The sequence below is a fragment of the Acinonyx jubatus genome, chromosome A3 (genome assembly GCF_027475565.1).
Source record: "Acinonyx jubatus isolate Ajub_Pintada_27869175 chromosome A3, VMU_Ajub_asm_v1.0, whole genome shotgun sequence".
Lineage (NCBI taxonomy): Eukaryota > Metazoa > Chordata > Mammalia > Carnivora > Felidae > Acinonyx > Acinonyx jubatus.
In genome coordinates, this window is record NC_069388.1 from 56,518,155 (window position 1) to 56,541,280 (window position 23,126).

Consider the following 23,126-nt stretch of genomic DNA (forward strand, 5'->3'; position numbering starts at 1 on the left):
GTCTGCCTTTCCTACTTGCTTTCTGTGCTCCAGAGTTAATGGGTGGACATTGAATAAAAATTGTTTTGTTTTGCTTTGTTTTTACAGGGAAGCTTTAGGTAAAGTTCAAATCAATTGCTCCTAATAAAATAATATTTATTTGATTGCAAATATATATAATTTATATGTACAATCCATAGTAGACATGACAGCCAATAGGTAGCCCAACACGGAAGTGGCTATATCTGCCACTTCTGCTCAGACCCCTTGGCAAATCTTAAGAGCGTTGTGTGCTGAACGTGTGCATGCGTCTGCAGAATTTACTCTTCCTCTGTCCAGAGGAAATCAGAAGCTCTAACCATAGTTTCGGGGTCATTGCTTTGCCTGTCAGGCTTGCTCGGGGTCGGCAAAACACTCTCCATCTTATGTCAGCCCGATTCATGCTCTGTGCTCTGTCCATCAACGTCTCTACTCGCCAGGGACTGAGGGCAGGTGGTTCAGGGTCTGCTTTACCATTCCGTAGGCTGGGAGCTCCTCCCAGTGGCTTCTGTTTTACGGAGTCATTTCCAGTGAAAAAAATTCAGGCATAATTCTGAGATGGTTCCACCTGAATCCTTTGGAGTTTTTCACCGGCATGTGGTAGCGTATCTGAGTCCAGAACCTGGAATTGGGAGGGACCGATTTTAAGCCTCTCCAAGTGATGGTAGGCAAAACCCGGAGAGCTTTTTTCACAAGATGAGGTAGAGACTCTGGCTCTTGGAAGGAACAGAACTTAATTAAAATTAGTTTCAGTGTTTGGTCATCCAAGGCAAGATTCACTGCTGCTTGTAGTTCAAAGACACTGGGTCCGTTGACATAGTTGGGGCTTAAGATAAATATTCCTCTTCTACTTTTCTTAATAATGTTTACGATGTCTTCTGCATATGCTGGAAATAAGGAATTGAATCATTTGCTATTGTATGGCTGAACCCGGAGTTTCGATAACCCCAAATTTCCCAGACCTACCCAGAGGGTTCCCTGCAAAGGTTTTTAGGGAAGGAGGAAAGGAAGCTTGGTTTGCTATGTCGCTTTCCCTGTATCAACTCTATGGACAGTTGAAGATACACTCAAGTATCCGGGGACTCTCTACATTCCTCTCTTTGTGTTCTGTCTCTTCAAACTGTCACTCCCTCTAGGAGAAGAGCTTGTTGGCACCAGTCAGGCTGGGATAACAGAGGGGCATGGGATGTCCCAGGCTCCCTGGTGGGGTGTCTGAGGCAGAGGAAATGGGGGGAAGGAGTGATGTCTGTACATCTGGTGAGTGGCAAGAACTGTGCCCCGCCTCACCCAATGCTGACATTTGTGGCCAGCAGAGTCCTTTTTTTTTTTTTAATAGATAGATTTATTTATGTATTTATTTATTTATATATACTATTTTTTTATTTTTTTAATTTTTTTTTATATATGAAGTTTATTGTCAAATTGGGTTCCATACAACACCCAGTGCTCATCCCAACAAGTGCCCTCCTCAATACCCATCACCCACCCTCCCCTCCCTCCCACCCCCCATCAACCCTCAGTTTGTTCTCAGTTTTTAAGAGTCTCTTATGCTTTGGCTCTCTTCCACTCTAACCTCTTTTTTTTTTCCTTCCCCTCCCCCATGGGTTTCTGTTAAGTTTCTCAGGATCCACATAAGAGTGAAACCATATGGTATCTGTCTTTCTCTGTATGGCTTATTTCACTTAGCATAACACTGTCCAGTTCCAGCCATGTTGCTACAAAGGGCCATATTTCATTGTCTCTCATTGCCTCGTAGTACTCCATTGTGTATATAAACCACAATTTCTTTATCCATTCATCAGTTGACGGACATTTAGGCTCTTTCCACAATTTGGCTATTGTTGAGAGTGCTGCTACAAACATTGGGGTACAAGTGCCCCTATGCATCAGTACTCCTGTATCCCTTGGGTAAATTCCTAGCAGTGCTATTGCTGGGTCAAAGAGTAGGTCTATTTTTAATTTTCTGAGGAACCTCCACACTGTTTTCCAGAGCGGCTGCACCAATTTGCATTCCCACCAACAGTGCAAGAGGGTTCCCGTTTCTCCACATCCTCTCCAGCATCTATAGTCTCCTGATTTGTTCATTTTTGTGGCCAGCAGAGTCCTACAAAGCAGGGAGACCACCTGTTCAGGATGACAGAGGACCTTCCTACAGAGGACCCTACAGAGGTCCTTCCTACAGAGGACCCAGGAGCAATATCTTGTTCTGGAAGGCATCCCTAGGGCCCAATAATTTTTTCTTTCTGAAGATGGCTTATTCTTGGATGATGCAGCACATCTCTGCAATGCATGTTTTTCTGTGCTGTTGCCCAACATGTTCTAAGCTCATGAAACATTCCAGAGGGTGTATATCCCAACAGAAGGAATAGCAGGGAAGCCCATAGAGCACTTGCATTCAACTGTTCTTTTTGTTCTATATCTTCTCTTGGCTTATAGGACCTACCTCCTCCTGGGACCACATCTCTTTCAAGCAAACACAAGTTGTAACCATATTTGTTTTCCAAAACTTCAGGGAATAGACTCAGGGCCAAGTATTCCTCATGCAGAGATGAAGTGGCCTCACTCTCAAAAGAGCTCCATTTCGCATAGGATACGAAAGCATCAAATACCTTTTTATCTGAGGAAGAGAAATGTTAGGAAAAAAAAGTCAGCCATTTACGTTTTTCTCACTATCGTGGCATATCTACACGTGCTTGAGTCATATGGCAAACGGGCAAGAATTAAGTGCCGGGCTCCTTACTGAATTGATTTAACAATAAAAAGCAGCAGCTGCGTCCAATTCAGAATCACACTGCTGAGCGGTATCGATTGCCCAACCAAATTCGAATTCTGATTTATGACGTGGTCCTGCATTTTCACTGAGGTCAGATCAAACAGTTGCGGCTTCTGTGATTAAATCACATTAGTCAGGGGTTCCTCTGGGTTTTTTTTTTTTTTTTTTTTTTTTTTTGCACTGCAGTGCTGCTGTGTCATGAGTTACACATCAAAGAAGAGTCTGTTCCATCAAAGCATGATAATATCCAGCAAGCGGAGCACGGCCAAGACCCAGCACCTTGCACGTGAACGAGAGAGCTGACGGCACATGTACCTCTATTAGAATCCCCACCTTGTAAAATGAGATCATAGTAACTCCCTGGCAGACTGTCTTCAGGGTTGCATGATATAACGTATATAAAGCACGTGGTGTCTGGCTCACAGCAGGGCACAAGATAAATATCCACCACCCCCCGCCCCCCCGCCTTCCAGATGGGAAACTCTATTTATGAAACTCGTTTTAGGATATTTGTAAAGTCTCATGTGCCTCTGTTGAGTTGATTAGTACAAATGCATGTTGATTACTGGGTTGTGCTACCGAACTAACCAAGAGAGGCAGAAAATCTCAAAAGTTCGCTCATGGGCTTCAGAGTCTGGACATACCCATTCGGTGTCATATTCTAGTGCTTTGCACAATGGCTGGCAAATAGCAGTGTTACAAAATAGCAAACAATAGCGCCGGTGGCTGATGTGATGGGCAGAACGCTTGCTTAATGTGGACGGAAGAAGAGGCCTTCCTGGATGGAAATGCCAGCAAAAGAAGAAGAAGAGGGAGTGGAGGAGGTCCAGGAGACAAGAAAGAGACCCAGGAGGCTCATCTGGGAAGCGCCTCATTGCCCAGGTGGGAAGGAGGAGGCTCATGGGGCATGGCCGGCAGGAAGTGCTGTGCAGTTTAAATGTGTGAGACACTACAGTCACCTCGGATTCCTTCCACGTCCCTGTGAAACTCCAAGCTTGGATTTGTCTATCATCTGGAGACATTTACATTTCTTTAGTAAGAAAATTAACAAATGGGAGTATTAGAGCTCTCTTAGGTCCTCTGCAACTCTGACATTCTGCATCTCTCTAAAATTTTGGATATTCAGCATTAACTTCAAAGGACACAGCCGTTTTGCTGTAAAACATTAGATTAGCTACAGAGGGCACTGCATCACCGTGCTTGAAAACCGGCGTCTGCGTCCTCATCAGGGTAGTGTCTTGTGCAAAGTAAAAAGAGAAAGGGCAGATTGAAAAGTGTCACAGTTGATTGGCTCTTTTGTACAAGCTCTAGAATCTTAAGATAAATAACATTTTAGTAAAGGAAATATAAATCATTTAGGGGGATGATTGAGGCATTGGCTAAATAATTTGTTCAATTCAAAACCGCTAAGAAGCTAATTTAAAAAATAAATCTCAAAAAACACTCTTGGCTGAGGGATTTCTAGCGTGAATTCTCAATAATTAGTTGAAAGGAAGGTATGATTGATGCATCTCTTGACTTCTCCTTTTCCTGTAAATCTGACAGCTTTTCACTGCATTCCCGGCGTGGGAGGAGCAGCGGCGTGGGAATTAATTATCCCAGGCAGGTAAGTAATTATCCCCGGATTCCAGCAGAATGGATGCTGCCCTTTGCAAGCAAGAGAACCATCCAGTAAAACAGTACACCTAATCTTAGAGACCTCCAGGGCTAGAAAAACACGCCAGCAGCTCTTCTATTCTAAAGAAGCACTATCATCCTGTCTCCTGGGGAAATGGGCAGACAGCTCCATTAATTGTAATAGTGGTTGCCTTTTACAGAGTGCCACATGTTTGGGGACATTGCCACCATCTTCAAGCCCCTCATTTTACAGATGAGGCTGAGGTAATAGCTAATGGGGGCTCTGAGCCAAATCACCTGGGTCCAAATCCTGAGTTCTAACACCATCTTGCAGTTCGGTTTTGGGCACGCGATTTTACGTCTCTCTGTCTGATTGCAGGATTCAAGTGACAAAGTAGCTAATACACCTGACTGGCATGGACTGTTTACCACGTGCTAGATGCTGTTCTAAATGATAAATATTTCTTAACCCAATGGGTCCTCATAGATTTCATTGTGGTTGTGATCATAATCCCATTTTCCAGAAGAGGAAACTAAGTCATGGAGATGTTAGCTCATCTGTCATATTGCGTCAGGTTGGTGAGCAGAGAGATTGTTTTCGAGCCCAACATGCTCTGCAATAGCATTGTTGATCAGCAAGATTCCTGGAAACTGGAATGAAAAGAAATTTTTTCTCCACCTGTTCCCAGTTCTCCCAGGTTGAGCCACCACACCTGGAAGAAGGTTTAAAAGGCTGAGGGGCATGACTTTATCCATCAGGGAACATCCATTTCTTGAGCTTCTCCCTCTAAGTCTGAGAAGAAATGTCAGAGGCAGGTCGGGGTCACCTTACCCCCAAGTGTCTCATCCTTGTTCTGGTAGGTTCGGTACAGCAGCACTATTTCAATCCAGTACATGTAGAGCAGAGCACCTGTGGTCAGCACGCCTGCCAGGCTCATGACGGTACCAAGTAGGATGTAGATGAACACCACTGGGGGAAACACGGTAGCCATGAACAAATGTCTCTGCGAGACCACATTTGGGCTGACGCTGTGGGCCCGCCCAGCGCCTTCTCAGGCTCTATTATTTTCTCAAAATCACTGCTCTTGGGAGCATTCCTCTTGACTCTGGAAACACTTAAAATCGTATCTTGAGGGAACTGGCTTACAATGAACTGGAGAGAACCCACGGGGAATGGCGCGTTCCTGAACAGGAAACGGATGGGGAAACTAATCATGGTCACTTTTAGTTATTTTTCCCCCATAAACCTCCACAAAACCCATTTGCATCCTTCTCATCGCATATTATAAATTATCTTCATGCCCTATCTTCCCTACAAAAGTCTAAACTTCCTGAGGCCAGGAGGCACGCGTGGCTCGGTTTCACACTCTTCACGGTACCTAATGCGTGAGAACTTTCACACGCCTCTCCTGACGGGAGCCCCGCTACAGAGCATCCACAACACTGAGCACAAGTTTTGTCTTATTTAAGCCTCACTAGCTGTCAAAACTTGCTTGTTCTGTAATCGGTTCTTAATTGAATGAATGAATGATATCAACTCCATCACGGAGTATCTTCTTAAGGAAATTTCGAAGCTATTCTTTATCAGGAATTTCCACTCCGCCTGTCAAAGACTGTGGTCTGTGATACACACATATCACTCTGAGCAGTGAGCAAGATGACTCTTCTCTCCTCCACTCTCCAGTACCCTACCATCATGGTCTCTGGATACAGAAGACTGGAAAAGAAAACCCTGAAAGGGAGCTAGGTCCTAGCACAATACCTGTTACACAAGACATGCCCTTTAGGTGTTTGTAGAATAATGGATGAGTGAATGAATGAATGAATGAATGGATGGCAGGCTTTTCCAACACAGGCCCCGTACAAAGAGTATTAGTCAAGAGGACCAGTTCTGGATCACTGTGATGTGATTGTGATTACTAGTGATGTGTCCTCGGTCAAAGTATCAAATGGTTTAATATGAGCAAAGTGCATAGTGTCTGGCTTCTCACAAATGTTAATTGCTACCATCATCAACATCATCAGCAGGATATTTCTTTAGGAAAATTCCTCTCCTCTCAGATAAAAGCAGTTGTGTGCCTTCTGCAGCCACCTTCCAGGCTTACCTCCTTTCTTTTCTCTCAGCTGGATGGACTGGGTCGTGTTCCCGATGGAGTTCTGGGCAAAGCAAACAAACTTCCGGTGAAGATCCCTCTGAGTGACTTCTTTCAAGTGGACAACACGCTCTATAACATCATCCTTTTTGGTGTATTTAACTCTAGGAAAGAAGGGGAAATACCCCACTCATTCACCAGCATAAGTTGACCACTTTTGCAGTATTTGGAATTCTTATTCGTGGCCAACAGTTTGGATTTCAGGAGAGCTATCGGATCAAAGCATAGAAGGAGATGCCAGAAGACCATAAGATGGTCAGAGGGAGTTCATTTTTGATTATTGAATCTTCTGGGCATCGTTTTATGTATCACCAGCATTTAATTTACTGTGGGCCTCATCTGACCTCTGTTACTCTAAGTGTTCTCCTTGAAAACAGACTATAATAATAATAATTTAAGAATAATGTTGAACATGATGCACTTCCACCAAGGGCTGACCGTGTTTCTCTGCTCACTCATTTTTTTTAATGTTTATTTATTTATTTGAGAGAGAGAGAGAGAAAGTGGGGGAGGGGTAGAAAGAGAGGGAGACACAGAATCTAAAGCAGGCTCAATGCTCCAAGCTATTAGCACAGAGCCTGATGCAGGGCTTAAACCCATGAGCTGTGAGATCGTGACCTGAACTGAAGTGGGAAACTTAACCAACTGAGCCACCCAGGCTCCCCGTCTCACTCTTTTTTTTAAATGTTTATTTATTTTGAAAGAGAGGGAGAGAGTAGGGGAGGGGCAGAGAGAAAGGGAGAGAGAGAGAATCCCAATAGGCTCCACGCTCAGCATGGAGCCGGATGTAAGGCTTGATCCCACAAACTGTGAGATCATGACCTGAGCTGAAATCAAGAGTCAGACGCTTAACCAACTGAGCCACCCAGGTGCCCTTGTGCTCACCCTTTTTAACACTAAATGTAGACTATCAAGTCTTCATTCCTCACAGGAACCCCCACAAGGTAAGAAAGAGTATGATCATCCTAACTTGGCCAGCAACGCAGACCAGGCATAGAAGGTAGGTGACCGTGCATGGTCACTCTGCTTGGAAGTGGCAGCCCATGCCCTGGGTCTGGGCCATTCTGCCCCATCCAGCAAGTTGTAAGTCTCAGTATTTATGCACAATTTGTGTTCTCTAAGGTTGCCAATCTACAGTCTCTCTTTACTAACTAAGGCATCTTGCCTAGGTGGATGATATTTTAGGCTGTGTTGCTTGGAGCCCTACAATACCAACATTTATTCACTGAATATTTCCTACCAATCAGGAACCGTGATGAGCGTATCACCTCTACTGTATCTACTCCGTACAGGGACCTAGTAAAGTGGACGTAAGTGTCCACAGATTACAGATGGTGCAGTGAAAGCTTACAGGGGTCAAGCGTCACATTGACAGGAGATGGAAAACAGAAATCCAAACCCAAAGAAGTTGTGTGACTTCCCTTGTCTTAGAAGCTCCTGATAACTTTTATTGCTGTTCTCAAAATTCATCCTTTATTTTTTCGTAATGACATAAACTTTTCAAAATGATACTACATTTGTTCATTGAAATCTTTTTAAAATTCAGAAGGACGTGCTTAATACATAGTCTATTACTGTGGAACGGATCTTGGAAAGATGAGGGACTCTGTTTTTTAGTAACAGGCCTGACCAATCGGATCGAAACCCGTAATCCCGCCAGTGGCCGGAGTCCAGTTTTGTGAGGCACTGGATAGCACTGAATAACAGAGTTTTCCTTTCTATTGAGCCCAACTGTCTTCCCCGTAAATTCTGTTCACTAATCTGGACAACAAACTAAGCCTCGTTTCCATAAAACACTGTGGTTTCCAAGTACTTCAAGATATCTCACCTCTGCATTTCCTTTTCCAGGTTGGATTTCTTCAACTATTCCTCACTTCACATATTTTTGGTCAGAATCCTTATTATTGTGCATTTTCCTCTCCATACATTCCAGACTGTTAATGACTCTGCATATTTGGATCCCTGAACTCACCACTACTCTAAATGAATGGCACTGGGGAAAATGGGGTGTGGGCAGAGGGCAGCATTCTTTCCCATTGGTTGGACGTGCTACTTCTCTTCTGCCATCCTGGCTCGGTATGTCTGTCTTCTTGCCAGCTTGATGTTTAAACGTCAAACTGTTGCTATAAACTCAGCTTTAGGGGCACCTTGGTGGCTCCGTTTGGTTGAGCGTCCAACTTTTGATTTCCACTCAGGTCATAACTCTCCGTTGGTGGGATGGTTCGTGGGATCCAACACGGCTTGGGTCCCGTGCTGACAGTGTGGAGCACACTTGGAATTCTCTCTCCCTCTCTCTCTCTGCCCCTACCTCCCTCCCCCCTCAAGATAAATAAATAAACATTTTTAAAAAGCCCTGAGCTTTCAAACAGCTTAAATATTTCATTTTACGGCCCTATTAAGAAACTGCTTCTGATCTCAGGGTTGAAAAGGATCCTGCACTTTGCATTTCTGTCCTTTTCTATTCACCACTAGTTGGCGCCAGTGGCCACCATCAACTGCGCGCTTGTTCATCTCGGTGAGTCCATTTTAGAGGTTTCCAAAGGTGTTTTAAAAAGTGTTCAGTGTAGGTTGCGAAGAATATGGTCTGCTAATTTCCTTCTTACCTTTTCTGCTCAGGTGTTGGAACTTCCCACTCCTGGTCAGAATCTTTAATGTACCATTTCATTACAGGTTTAAAATCTCGTTGGTAGCCAAATCGTGCCGTGCAGTTAAGAGTTAAAGGCTTTCCTGAAAATGAGAGAGACACACAAAATAGGAAGGAAGTCCGTGAGGACACTTGGTCCTGTGTAGGAGGAAGACGCCATCCGAACACTGTTCACTGCTGCAATCACGTTTGCAGGATAAATAGGCGTGCCAGAAATAACCAAACATCTACCGGTCTCTCATTCACAAGCAAATAAGACCAGGTATATTTCTCTCCATTGAGCAACACTTACATCTCAGACTTGTGACTCTTTGGTCACAGCGCTAAGAATTCTGATATGGTTTGAGGGCAGACACCAAGAAAATGAGGAGTCCTCTCAGTGACCAGTCTGGTCTTCTAATGCTGCTATTGATACACAATGTGTCAATAAAGAACATTTTACTACTAACCAACATTTGCATATTAACTTAAAATCGTGAGGTTACTATAATGTAGTTTAAAGAAGGAATTATTTAGATATTCAGCAGTTTCTTGAACAATGCACTATGGGTGGGCATGCATGTGATGACACTACCCTCTTCCTACCCGCTTTTTCTACAAGGGGTCTCCAGATACACTCTGCCTCAAATTCAGTATTTTCACCGTGAAATGGTTAAGGACTCCATTAAAAATCATCTTCGCACCTTAATAATGTCCCCCCCCCCGCCCTTTAGGGTTTTCAAATTCATTGAAGCTGTAGGTAACTTGGCTATTTTTGAATTATTAATGTTTTTTTCTTTCCTCCTTCCTTACATTCTTGCGATGCTGTGGGTATTGCTAATGCTATACCCTGATACCGCCACCTAGTGGTCTCTTATCATAGTATCTATGTTGACTTTTATTTCTATAAGTATAGATGTGTTAGCATTTAAAAGAACCACTTATTTTCTTGGAACAACCAGCACTTGGTTTTAAATAGAGAAGTTCTTATTTGGCTGTGTGGGGAAAATGTAGATGTTACTGAAGTGGATAAAATAAAAGGGGACCAGAGAAAGGTCACTTTGCCCCTCTACACAAAAGACACCACTTGGGAGTACAAATTACTTGAGCAGGAGATGTAGTGTTCCTCCATAGGTATCTTAAAGCCCACACCGAACACCATGTTTTTAAAGGTTAATGCTCTTCAAGGTGGTAAATCGGTTACGTTTACAGATTTAATCAATGGACCTAATATACGTAACCACCTGTTTCTGGGATGAGTAAGGAGAAATCTAAAATCTATTGAACATGACCAGTTCACTAGCCACCTAACATACATTATCCTACATTTCTCACTGAAACCAGATGAGGTCAGTTTTCCTTTGTCTATTTACAGATTTAAAACCTGAGGCTTAGAAAGATTAAATAACTCTCTAAGGTCAACAAACTAGCCAGTGACTGAGTCAAGATTCACACGGAATTCTGTTTGACTTAAAATCCCAATACTTTTTTCCTTAATACGACACTTAGACCTGCTCCCAGAAGCACAATGTCATTCAATGGTGATAATACAACCCACCTTACCAAGTTCTACTTCCAGTGTGTCCTTGATGGGGTCCAGAATATCTGGCTTGAAAATAGTGTCTTTCACTAAAAGATGAAAATAGTGATTATTATTTGCATTGGGAAATCGGAAGGCCTGCTTGCTGAAGATGTGCGTGCAAAGTAGCACTTTGATCTAAATGCTTTGGCGCTCCCTCTTCGATTTTGGTGCATTGTCTACAAAGTTAGTAGGAACTCAGGTTTCCACATGAAAAGCAAGCCTCCAAAGATGAGCGTGACATCAGGTTGCAGGTGCTAGTGAAACATTAGTCCCTGATAAATCCTTGTCCACCCGGTGCGTTTTCTTCCACACCAGCCCTGCTCAACTGCTACAGACCTGAGCCCCCATTCCTGTCTTCTACAACATTGCTTTTTGGTACCATCTGGCTGAGTAGTCCGGAAGAAGAATGCACTTGAGAAAATGCATTTTTTCTCAATGCCCACATCAGCCAGACCAGAGGCCACTCCTCCATCCTTAAGTTCATGGTTTATTTCAAGATAAAAGTGAGTCCGACCCTCCATTACTCATTTATGCCTGAGTTTCCGGCCACAAACTGTCAAATAGGGCTCTGTGGTCATACTTCCTCCTGAATATGGCCCATCTCCTGATCAAGGAAAATTCATCACCTCTGCTCTGGACATTGTCCTCTTACTTCTCGGGGTCCTCCTTCCTTCAATGACTCCATTATCTTCCCTGTATATTTCTCTCTCTCTCTCTCTCTCTCTCTCTCTCTCTCTCTCTCTTTCTCTCTTTCTCTGGGTTTCTGCCCATTGGCATTTATTCATGCTCAGTCTCTTCATTTTAAAAGAGAGAACATTCCCTACACCTTATGTCCTTGCCACATTCATGCTCCTTCCTTGCAAGCCAAATTCTTGAAGGAGCGATATGTGCTCATCTCCTCCATTCTCTCGCTTCCCATGGAGTTCAATTCCTGCCCCCATCACTCCACGGAAACTGCTTCAGCTAAAGTCCCCAGTGACGTCCTTGCCCCTAAATCCACTGGACACAGCTGAGTTTTTCTTCTGCTTTATTTCTCAGCAGCTTCGGACACTGTTGGGCATGGCCTCTTAGAATCCTCTCGTTTTTCGTTCCCTGCTTCCCTACTTTCCTGTTTACCTTCTGCCTCTCTGCTCACTTCCCTGTGTGTTTGGGGGCTCTTCTTCCTCTGGGCTTCTCGTGAACATCAGTTCTCTCCCTCGTTCTCTGCTCGTGGTCTTTTGTTCTATCTACTGTCTCTGGGTGGTACCGTTCATTCTCTAGAACTGTTCCCTACTAAAGATCTTGAACCTTTACATGATCTGTCTCCTCCATCATCAGTTTCACTTCCTTTACAGCTCCTATCCCCACTCTCCCACTGGTACTCACTAACTTATGTAAATAATGACCTCTGTTGCCCTTCCCAAACCCAGCGATGAGTTCTCAGACCTCACCCCTGAGGCAGAGTGTTACTCCCTCTGCCCAGAGATACTTTAGCCACCATGCCCTGGGACAGTTTCCCTTTGTTCTCACACCCCTGCTCCACCCCCTTTGGGGATCCCTTCCCTTCTCCCAACCTCTCCAAGTGTTGCAATGCTACAGTCCTCGGTTCCAGGCCTTCTTCTCTCTATACTCACTCCCCAGATGAGCTCATTCAGTGGTTTTTTTTTTTTGCTTTAGTTATTTATGTTTTTAATGTTTTTATTTATTTTTGAGACACAGAGAGACAGAGCATGAGCAGGGGAGGAGCAGAGAGAGAGGGAGACACAGAATCTGAAGCAGGCTCCAGGCTCTGAGCTGTCAGCACAGAGCCCCACGTGGGGCTCGAACTCACGGACTGTGAGATCATGACCTGAGCTGAACTCGGATGCTTAACCGACCGAGCCACCCAGGCACCCCCAGTCTTTTCGCTTTAGCTATCATGTTGACCACCCTCACATTTACACCTCTGGCCCTATCATCTCCGGACTGGTTTGTCCAAATTCCTCCTTGTCATTGTGATTTGGATCACCCAAAGTCCTTTCGGACGTAATGTGTAATTTCTTCCTTAGACCCTCTTCTCTTGCAGCCTTTCCTGTTTCATGAAATGGTGTCGCCATTTACCATCTTATCCAGGCCAGAAAACAAAAACATCCTTGGTTTCCCTCTTCACGCATTAAATCCATCATCAAGTTCTGTGGATGCACAAACAAAGCCGCTCCTCACCTCCTTTGCTAAGTCTGTGCAGTGAGCAATCAGAGATACCTTCCAAGAATGTGCATCAGACCTGCTGTGTAAGTTCTTATGTATGCCGTGCAAGGCCATCCTCCATCAGTGTCCAACAGAAAATCCACCTAGTTGCCCAACCTAAAACCCAACTCTCTCTCATCCTGGATCCCTCCTTTTTCCTCTTCCTCACTCCCAATTTCCAAGTCCTTTCAACTGTACCCTCTCCGTAGTCTCTGAGTCTGTCCACATCTGTCCATCCCCACTGCAGCTCTCTGCCCGCAACGGCATTTTCCCACCTTCCTTGGGCTGGTTGGTCCTCACCCGTCTGTTCTTGCTCGAGCGTGGTATGCCCAGGTTTGGGCTTAGTGGGCCTCTTGTATGCCCCGCTGCTTCCCTTTCTCCCCACTCATCATACTGTCTAGTGACAGCCTGTGTGCCCACAAAGTGGGAAGTTCTGGGTGATCACAGAGAATGTGTCTAGGTATTCGTTCTTACAGCCTGAGCACCAAGCCCAATGTCTGATACCTATTAGATGTCCCACAAATATTTGTGTGAAAATGAATATGTGAAAAAGTGAATGAGTGAGGAAGACAGGAATGATGACAGAGAAGGCTTGGTCGAAAGAGACGCAATCAATGTTGCGGGGAATCCCTCGGGTGAGGGAGAAAAGCAGACTCAGCCCCTAAAAACTTGATGGGCTGAGTGACATGTCCGAGGGAAGAGGAATCACACATCCCTTGGAGGGGGCTAGTGGCGCAAGTGGGGTGCTTGTGTTCTAACTTCTCCTCGAAAGAAGAGTCTAATGTAAATGTTCATTGCTGAAGTCCAGGAAAGTAGGCAGAAGTGGTTACCTTGGCCTCAAGGTGTTTAACGTAATTTGTATCCTACACTAAAAGAAGAAGAGGTAAAAATAATCGATATGTTTACTAAGAGCTAGGTCAACCATTCTGTAGCTCTTTAATACAAAGCATGGATGACTGACCCTGTTGTGTTTTGACAAGAACCATGTTTAAATTAATGACGTCGTATAATTTATTCATGTGGATACTTATAAATCTGGGAAGAATGGCTCAGTGAAAAGACTGGGCCAAAATAGAGCACAAAAGAACAAACCCAACAGACCACCAAACACATAACAAGGTATTAAACTTCATTAGTACTCAGAGACATGTAAATTGGGATTTAAAAAGGGGGAGAGAGAAAGAGGTCCGACTTGACACCAGTCAAAAAGTCTGTAAACATCAAACATTATTTGGTAATAACGAGAATCTGTTCTTCACTAAGGGGGGTATAAACTGGCAAAATGATAGAACAGTACCGTGTGTTTTTAACACAAAACACATTTTGTAATATAAAACGATATTCTATTTTATTTTTTTAAGTTTATTTATTTATTTGAGAGAGACACAGACAGCATGAGTAGGGGAGGGACAAAGAGAGAGGGGGAGAGAGAGAGAGAGAGAGAGAGAGAGAGAGAGAGAATCCCAAACAGGCTCCATGCTGTCAGCACAGAGCCCGATGCAGGGCTTAAACCCACGAAACCAGGAGATCAAGACCTGAGCCAAAACCAAGAGTTGGATGCTTAACCCACTGAGCCACCCAGGCGCCCCAGTATTCTATTTTATTAATGGATATATACTTTTGTCGAAAAGCATAAAGACATAAATGGAAAGCATATAGGGTACATGATTGGACTACAGCTGGGAAGAGAAGGAGCAGGAAGGGGTAAGAGCATAGGCCTCAATCTGTCTCTGCAATGTCTCATTTCTTTAAAGAAAAAGCAAGATTCTAAGTGTGCAGAGAAACAGTAATATGTGTTAAAGCTGATAGGTTCATGGTGCCACTTCTGTGTGTGAAATATTTAAAATCATTTTTTTAAATTATTACAAAAACTTAGCAGGATTCATCAGTGCATGGAAAACCCAACTTGTGACAACATGAATATGATCCAGAATGAGGCCTTCCTTGGGGGACAGAATCTAGATTTATGGGGAAATTAATGTTTTCCCACATTTAAGGCTTCACATGACTACCAGTATATGATTATCTTTTTTCTTTCCCAAAAAGGAAACCATTACTAAACCAAAGGAAGATAGCTTTAATTGGGTAATAGGGGTTCAAATCCCAAATCTTGAAATGGAAAATCTCACTTACCGATGGTTGTCACTTGGACAACAGCTCTGACTGTCCATGAACTTGTGTTATCTGAATCAGTGTAATCACATACATATATGCCCTGGTCGTGGTCATAAACTTCATCCACTAGGATTGAGTTGCTCCTTTCTTCAGAGAGTAGTTTTCCATTCTAATGCAAGGGACAAAAAAGTGAATAACTTTCTCTAACCAGAGAATTGTTAGTAATATTAGTCAAACTTACAGAAAAACTTCATAAATAAGGGCATCACCCAAGTATGAAGGGCTTCTGTTCAAAAACTGTATTGGTAAGAGTCTTATTTGTTAATGAGAGGCATTTTCACATACAATTACATTATCTTTTAAGATCAAGGCACCAAATCTGACTAATCTTCCAAGAGTTATGTGGCCTAGTATTTCCCAAAATATGACTCAGGACCCTGAGAATATTCTAGAAAACTCATAGTACTCTAAATAACTGACACCTCAATGAATTTTTTGAAAACATGTATATTTATGGTTATAGAAATTGACATAGTTTTGTGGCGGGGAGGGGCTAATATAAAACTTCCTGTTTAAATAAATTTCACTCGGGGCACCTGGGTGGCTTAGTTGGTTAAGAATCTGACTTTGACTCAGGTCATGATCTCACGGTTCATGGGTTTGAGCCCCACATCTGGTGAGCATGAGCCCTGCTTTGGGTGAGCCCCACCTCTCTCTTTCTCTGCCCCTCTCTCACTTCCGCCCTCTCTCTCTCAAAAACATAATAAGTACATTTCACTCTAAAAAAAGGTTAAATTTATTTTTTTTAAGGTGAAGTGTAAATTTAAAATATTAAGTAAATAACTAAACAGGTGTACAGACATATGACAAGGAATGACTAGTGAGTGAGACACAATGAACTCATGGCGGACCCAAAGTCACGTGGAACTAAAATGCAATTATGAACATTTCTCTCCCTTACTCAGCATATCCTTCAGGGATGCTCTTCTAAGGTCTGGAGTTCTCCCCCGGTTGCAGTTGCCATTCCTTCCTGGTCTCCTTTCCTGCTACTGCCCCTCCACTCACTTGCCATTCCCGAAATAACCATATTCCTTCATCAGCCACCCGTTTGTAAGTCTCTCCCAGCACTCTCTCCCCCTGGGTAGGCTGCAGCTCAGTCTTTAACTCCAACTCAAAAGGATGATTCTCACAGAGAGAAGAGGATGATCACACACTCCCTGAGCAGAACCAGTCCCTTCGTGCTCCCAGACCTCCATGATCGCTCATAGCCCTCTGATCATAACGATGTGTATAGTTACCTCCTTCTCTGAAGGTGTGAAGACCAGCCTTTGTGCCAAGACACATAACTGCTCCTGCACACACTGGCAGGAATAAACACAGATCCCTCCTTGCAGAGAGCACTCAGTCTAAGAAGGCAGGTCCCAAGCAATAAGCCAGAGTGTGATGCACTTGGGCGACCTTGCCTCAACTCACAGGAAGCAGGGCTACTCCCTCCAGGCCAATCAGACCTTAAGGAGTATGTAGGAATCACTCCATTAAGCTAAGTGCCTTCTCAGAAATATTTGAAACGGAGAATATATGTAAGAAATAGGGCCAAGGTGAAGAGGCTGATGCATGTAGACGGATTTGGTCTTTGTGTCTCTACTATATGGCAAGCAGGCCAGGAATCGTAAGCTCTTTGTAAATGATGCGTGAATAAAGTATATATAATTGAAACGTTTTGAAGCGTGAGAATCATGTAAGTTATCAGTAGGGGCTAGGACCTAGTAGGGGCTCAAAAAATCTTTGTTGAATGGCTGAGTATCCCTTTGCCAATAATTCTGTAGCCCCTAACCTCCATGTAGCCCATGGCCTTCCAATCTCCAGCAAATAGCACCTGGAGTGTGTGTCTTACCACACAGTCCAAAGCAAAGACATACACAGCGAAATCACCTAGTATCTATACAGATTATAAAATTCTTTCTCGTGTATTATCTCATATGACTCATTCCAAGGACTCTCTGACTTGGGTTGCACAGGCTTTGGGAAGAAACTGAGGCTCTGGCGTTTGTGTGTTGTTCTATCACAGAGCTAGCGAGTGAGAGGGCTGAGGATCAATCTGAATTTTTCTGACTCTGAGTTTCATGTTCTCATTGAGGAGTTTCCCTTCCGTTTCCCTGCTGACTGGTAGGAGCAGGGTTTCCCCACTCCAAGTCTCTGGTGTGGTTCCTGTGGCCCAAGAAGGAACTTCCAGTAGACTGGCAGGGAGACCAAGGTGCGGGGTCAGAACTGATCAGAGAGGGGCAGTTGCAGGCTGCAGGAAGTAAAAGGAAGCGAAGAAATGGGGCAGATAAGGTTAAATATCTATCAGCTGATCTCAGGGGTCAAGAACCCCTTTTCAGAGCATGGGGTAAAATTCAGAGCTAAAACCCTAGACAACATACATACAAAGAGCAGAAATTGGAGTGGAGGTGTTTCATGAGTCCCATGAGAAAGTAATGGGGAGAAGATGCAGTCGTGACCAAGACCTCAGCTAAGCTGCAGGGAGGATGGGTCAAAACAAAGTCAACCTGATTTTTTTTTTTTCCATAAAAAGAAAAGTATGGCTTCATATGTATTATTAAGGCTTAACAAATGGGGCGCCTGGGTGGCTCAGTCAGTTAAGCGTCCGACTCTTGATTTCAGCTCAGGTCATGATCTCATGGTTTGTGAGTTCGAGCCCTGCACTGGGCTCCATGATGTCAGTGCGGAGGCTGCTTGGGATTCTCTCTCTCTCTCTCTCTCTCTCTCTCTGTCCCTCCCTCACATGTACTCTTCTCTCTCTCAAAATAAATAAATAAACTTAAAAAAAACTTAATAAGATGGAACTAAAAGGTAACATCAAAGAAAACAGATAAGGGAGAGGCAATTTGTGTCAAGAATGATGGGAGACCCATTCTGGTAAGACGATCACAAATGATTCCAACAGAAAAGAGGGGTGCTAATAGGCCTGTTTTGCTCAGCCGTGAAACAGTCTTGAACAAAATATGGAAGGAGGAGCATCTCCAGCGTGAACCTGTATGAATTGGGTCAGTAAGTCCGAGACAGAACTGAGGCATGCAGAAAAGAGGAACACATGAAAATAGAACTTTTAAAGGTATGTGTGAAGCCAGAAAAACAAAGGAAATGTATTCTAGTAGGACTGTTCTTGTAATATTACCCTCTAATATCACCAAGCTCTAATACTACTGGGCAGTGCAGCCACTCCAGGGAGTACTATGCATATGGTGCTGCCTGGAGTTGGGTGACACAGTCGAGCTCCTACTGGGGCTTTCACTACCTAGTCTGGGAGGACTCTCGGCATGTACATCTTCAGCCCTATCCTCCCTGATGGACTTGACGTTTTCACATCTGTTTTAAGGATTCATTATGTCCAGATCTGTGTCTGTGACCTCTTCTCACCCCTCATTGAATTTACTTCTATTTGGTCAACTTCCTAAATGCTGTGAGTATATTTGAGCCAGAAAGACCCAACATATGAGTCATCTCTTTCACGTTTCCCTAAATATTTAATCTTGTATTTAATTCTGAAGATATCACTGCACCCACCACCTTCTTTCTGGTCCCACTGCTAGTTCCCTAGATCAGGATTCACCCTTACAAAGTTCAATCACACCAACAGGAACCCCCCCAATAACCATACCACATAACCAACCTACAGCCTCTGTTTCCAGCTCTAACCCTAACTACACCTCTCGGGAACTCTCCGCTTCCACCATGCTGAGCCACTCACCATTCACAGAATGTGCCCCTTGTGTTTCTGTTTTCCATTGCCCATGTGCCTGTTCTTGCCTGTTCCGTCCCGGTCTCTTGCCCCAGTCATCAACTGATAACATTCTACTCAGACATAAATTTTGTACTAGTGCTTACCTCTTAATTGGAAAAGGGTACATTATGAACAGTATAGACTGATGAGTTAGATACTAATCTCTAGCCAAAATCTTGAATGGGTTATTTCCTATGAACCCTTAAAAAGGAAACGCTGGTTAACAGCCAGCTCGCACTCACTGTCAACATTCAGGCCATGGCATGCTGTCTGATCATTTCCTTCCACGATAGAATGAATAGACCAGAGCCTCAGAGGAATACAGGACTACAGTCGATGTTCTGTCTCCACTGTAGTGACTGACTCATTTGGAAAATACTTTGACGGTGTCTTTGTTAAATAAAATGTATACACATGGGCTGAATGAGTCAACATTTAGGTGCCTTTTTTCAGTTAGTTGAGTAGTAATACCTCCCAAGTTGTGGATTAAGGGACCACGTATAACTAAAAGGATCGTGCTAGAATCAATAGCTGAGTCGACGGGCTGTTCAGTGCCAGTCTTTTCAGTATTTTTGCTAAGACCTGTCATGCCTGCCTCTCATCTACAAGTCACGCAAATCTGGGAGTGATGGCTAGTATGGTGGATTTCAAACTCAGAATTCCATCCTCTTGATATGCTGCTAAAACCAACAAATTTGAATTTAACAGCAATAAATGTGAAATCATGAAGACGAGTTACAAATTCCACCCAGCACAAAATTGCATTGGCCTGATTGCAGTGCTTCTGAGAAAACAACGACAGCAGTAACAACAAAAAAAAAACACAAAAAACTGCTTACCTGCCAACTAAGAATGAATCAACCACATAATGGAGCTGTCCCAAGGCTAATGCCATCCAGACCACATTGATACACTATTCAAAATAAGGAAGAAAGTAGCCTCTGTTTTCACTATGGGTTAGGCCACATGGGGGTTATAGCACTGAACAGATGTTAGGACGTTGTGCAGGATTTTGAGCATTCTGAAATACCATAGCGAGAACAACAAAAGGGGCCACTGTAGGGACCTTGAAAATACTTTCCAAAAATCAAATTGAAATGATCTTTACTTCTTTCCTATTGGGAATCCCATCGATCTTGGGTTCAGCCAGTCTCAAATACTCACCAGTTCTCAGAATCACTACAAGAAAACTAGGCCAAAAGGAAATGGGAAGGAGAAGTGGCCGGTCTGCGTGCGCACATTCCATTAAATGCCTGGCCAGAGACGACGCAGCAGCCACGTCATCATTGTGGCGAGTGAATGTGGCATATGAGGGAGATTGTCTTAAACCACCAATGGAAAGGGTACTCAGGGCACAACTCTAACTGACAAGAGGCCCCCAGTGGTGTCACTGACACCTGTATCTCGGTGCCAGTGCAGAAGGACCTCTCCCAACGCCCTGTTATATAATTTCTCCCACGTCACAGATTTCCGTAGCTGGAGAGCAAAAAATGCCTTCTCGTTCAATGTCATTGTCATTTATTTCAGATAAAGTCTGTTGAGGCCATTTTTTATCGTATTTTTAGAAATTAGCAAAATGCAGAGGAAATGTTCTTTGAATAAATACCAGATAATTCACTTTAATCCTGACTTCTTGGTCACTTAATATTTCAGTGAGGAATCTCCAAGCCTAAATTTTTTGATGTGTCTATTAAACATATTTTGAAAGCTCCTAGAGCCTCTACCTTGTTGGATATGCATCTGGCAGGTGCATCCCTGATCAGGAGTTTCGTCTGAATTCAATAACGCCATGTTCTCCTCTGCTCAGCCAGTGTTTAGCATCTGTCATCTATTCTGAGATGGCTTAAGTATGACCTGCCCACCACATGAGCACCTGGGGCTTAGCATGAAGAAAAGGAGCATTGCGTATTATTTGCTGCCTAATGTCACCCGTTCTAGTGATACACTCCTTCTGTGAGGTCTGTGACTTTTCAGGTTACTGCGTGTGTGTGCGCATGCCAGTGTAGGTACGTGTGTGCGTATGTGTATATGCAACGTGCGCGCACGCGTGCAATTAGGAAACATGACTTGAATGATAACCTACCCAAATTTGCATCAGAAAGTACAATTTTAAGGAGCGCCATTGCTGGCCCACTTTTTGGCGGATGCCTATTCACCACCGAACACACCCTGAAATTTGCTGTCAAGATCCGGGAGAAGGGAAATGAAGCTTCTTTATGGGACTGCCATATGCCTTTCGGGTTTAGTTTACAAGTACAATATATGCAGAAAGCTAGCAACTACTGTGTGGCTTATGTTTACCTGAAAGTGAAAATAGCTTTCATTTCAGGGATACTAATCATTGAAAATTCAAATGCAATTTCATCTGAAATAACTAGGGGTAAGCCTTCTTTACTGGCCTAGGAACAAGCCCACCTTGCCATAGTCAGATTTGTCTTCCTGGATCACAAATACTTTTGAACCACGGGAAGTTTTATTCTGAAGAGAACTGAAAAGAATAAGCAGAACCGTGGTCTCTCCTGGCTAACCTCATTTTAGAGATGATGAAATTAAGGTGGTTCTTAAAATTATGATTTTACTGAGGCCGGCATATTTTCATTGTTCCTTCAAAATACAAATGTGAGACCTAGAGCACACCACTTTTCCTCATTGTGTACTTATTTCCCCAGTGGACACGATAACACCTGTCTACCCATCGTCACCAAGTCGCCAGAGAATCAAGTGATGAAATGTCTTCCACACCATGGTACCTGTGCCGCCATGACCCTGATTGCTGAGCCTTGGAACGTATAGAGCCACCAGGTAAACATGAACCACTTTCTTGACTGATCACTGGCAATTTAAAACGACATTTTTATACTAACAGATGTATTTTGAAGTCTAATTTAAAGCTTTGCAGGATGTTTGAAGGCAAAGTATTGGACTTCCAACAAGAAGGAGACACCTATGCAGCATTTATATATCTGTTAGCACTTGGAAAAACTGTAAGATGTAATGATAATGTGAAGTGTTTTTGTTATGAAGCTTACTCACATGTGGTTCATAACCCGAAATGATTAGGAAACTTGCCTCTTCCTTCCCCCTCCTCCCTCTTCATCCTCACATTGCACTCCCCACCCCCACCCCCATCTCACCTGCGCAAGACACTTGTTACCCCGGCCTCCTGTGTTTGCTGTAACTGCCCTCTCGGATATGCTCTCTTTGGAAAGTGTTCCAGTCTGCGATTTCATTCAGAAACCCTCCAGGATTCACTTGTTGGGGTCTCCCTTCCCCCGAGGAATGCCCACTGCTTTCCAAAGACAGTACAAATGAACCCACTTGGCCTTCTGTATTGGCAGATGGCCCTAAGGTTATGTCTCACCTCATGTGTAATACACTGGTATTCTAGAAATTTTTCTGGCACTGATCAAAAAGACGGTTCTTACGATGATAATATCAGACTCTGGCTACCTAGGAGAAAGACCACTTTAGGGACCCAGGCCTTCTCTGTAGGCACAAGGTCCGTATTCACAAAGCTCTAGACCTCAGGTTCTCAAACCCACGTTTCCATAAAGTACCTATGGAGATGTTCCCGTGAAAACCATATTCTCACATCGGTTTTGGAGGAGTCGCTCTTACCTTGTACCAGGTCACCTCTGAACTTTGGGCATCACTTTGGCAGTGGAAGCTGGGGCAATTAATATAGGCAGTGCTGCCAATAAGAAGTTGTTGCTCGTGTGATACGAAGTTATTTGGTACACATGATACATTGGTCTTAGGCTTAACTTCTAAGATGGTCTTGACACAACAGGCCTCACCCTGAGGGCTCCTAGGAGAGTTAACAAGGTCTTGTGAACGTAGAGGTTATATCCAGGTAATATAAGATTTGGGAACGTTTTCTCATAAGAATGCATGCGGGACATACCGAATCCTGGGTCTACAGATATACGACCCAGCATTATGCATTCCTGTGGTCGAAAAGTGTAGGATGCTCTTGTCCTGGATGATGTGATGATAGTTGTTAGTTATTTCCCCTAATGGATTTCCATTTTGAGGTTGAAAGTACCACTGGACATCAGATAGATCCTTACTACCACTGCAGGGCAAGTTTTCAGGGGCTTGGGTTGGTGAGAGTTGACTTCTGTGGTGAAAGTGGGATTTCTGTGACTCTGTTAAGTCACAAAATAAGACAAACTTCTCACTCCCTGAAGAATATTCCCAAAGAAGTTTTTTGGTGATGCAATCTGAAAACCACAAGGAACAAAACAACAAAGAGA

The 23,126-nt window shown here is 43.6% G+C and overlaps 1 protein-coding gene across 2 annotated transcripts in view; it reads right to left on the minus strand.

The window, feature by feature from the left end:
• Nucleotides 1-118: 118 nt before the first annotated feature.
• The window catches only part of IL18RAP (interleukin 18 receptor accessory protein), a 33,347-nt gene continuing 10,339 nt past the window's right edge, over nt 119-23,126 (minus strand). Inside the window, exons 4-12 of one of the 2 annotated variants that reach the window (XM_053200376.1) lie at nt 22,775-23,093; nt 22,489-22,678; nt 15,105-15,255; nt 10,748-10,813; nt 9,165-9,288; nt 6,514-6,665; nt 5,241-5,378; nt 2,462-2,635; nt 119-905 (exon numbers count right to left, since the gene is read on the minus strand). In XM_053200376.1, coding sequence (XP_053056351.1) covers nt 532-905; nt 2,462-2,635; nt 5,241-5,378; nt 6,514-6,665; nt 9,165-9,288; nt 10,748-10,813; nt 15,105-15,255; nt 22,489-22,678; nt 22,775-23,093 — 1,688 coding nt within the window. In that variant the 3' untranslated portion in view covers nt 119-531. The remainder of the gene's footprint in view (nt 906-2,461; nt 2,636-5,240; nt 5,379-6,513; nt 6,666-9,164; nt 9,289-10,747; nt 10,814-15,104; nt 15,256-22,488; nt 22,679-22,774; nt 23,094-23,126) is intronic. The other variant, XM_053200377.1, reaches the window with a different exon arrangement.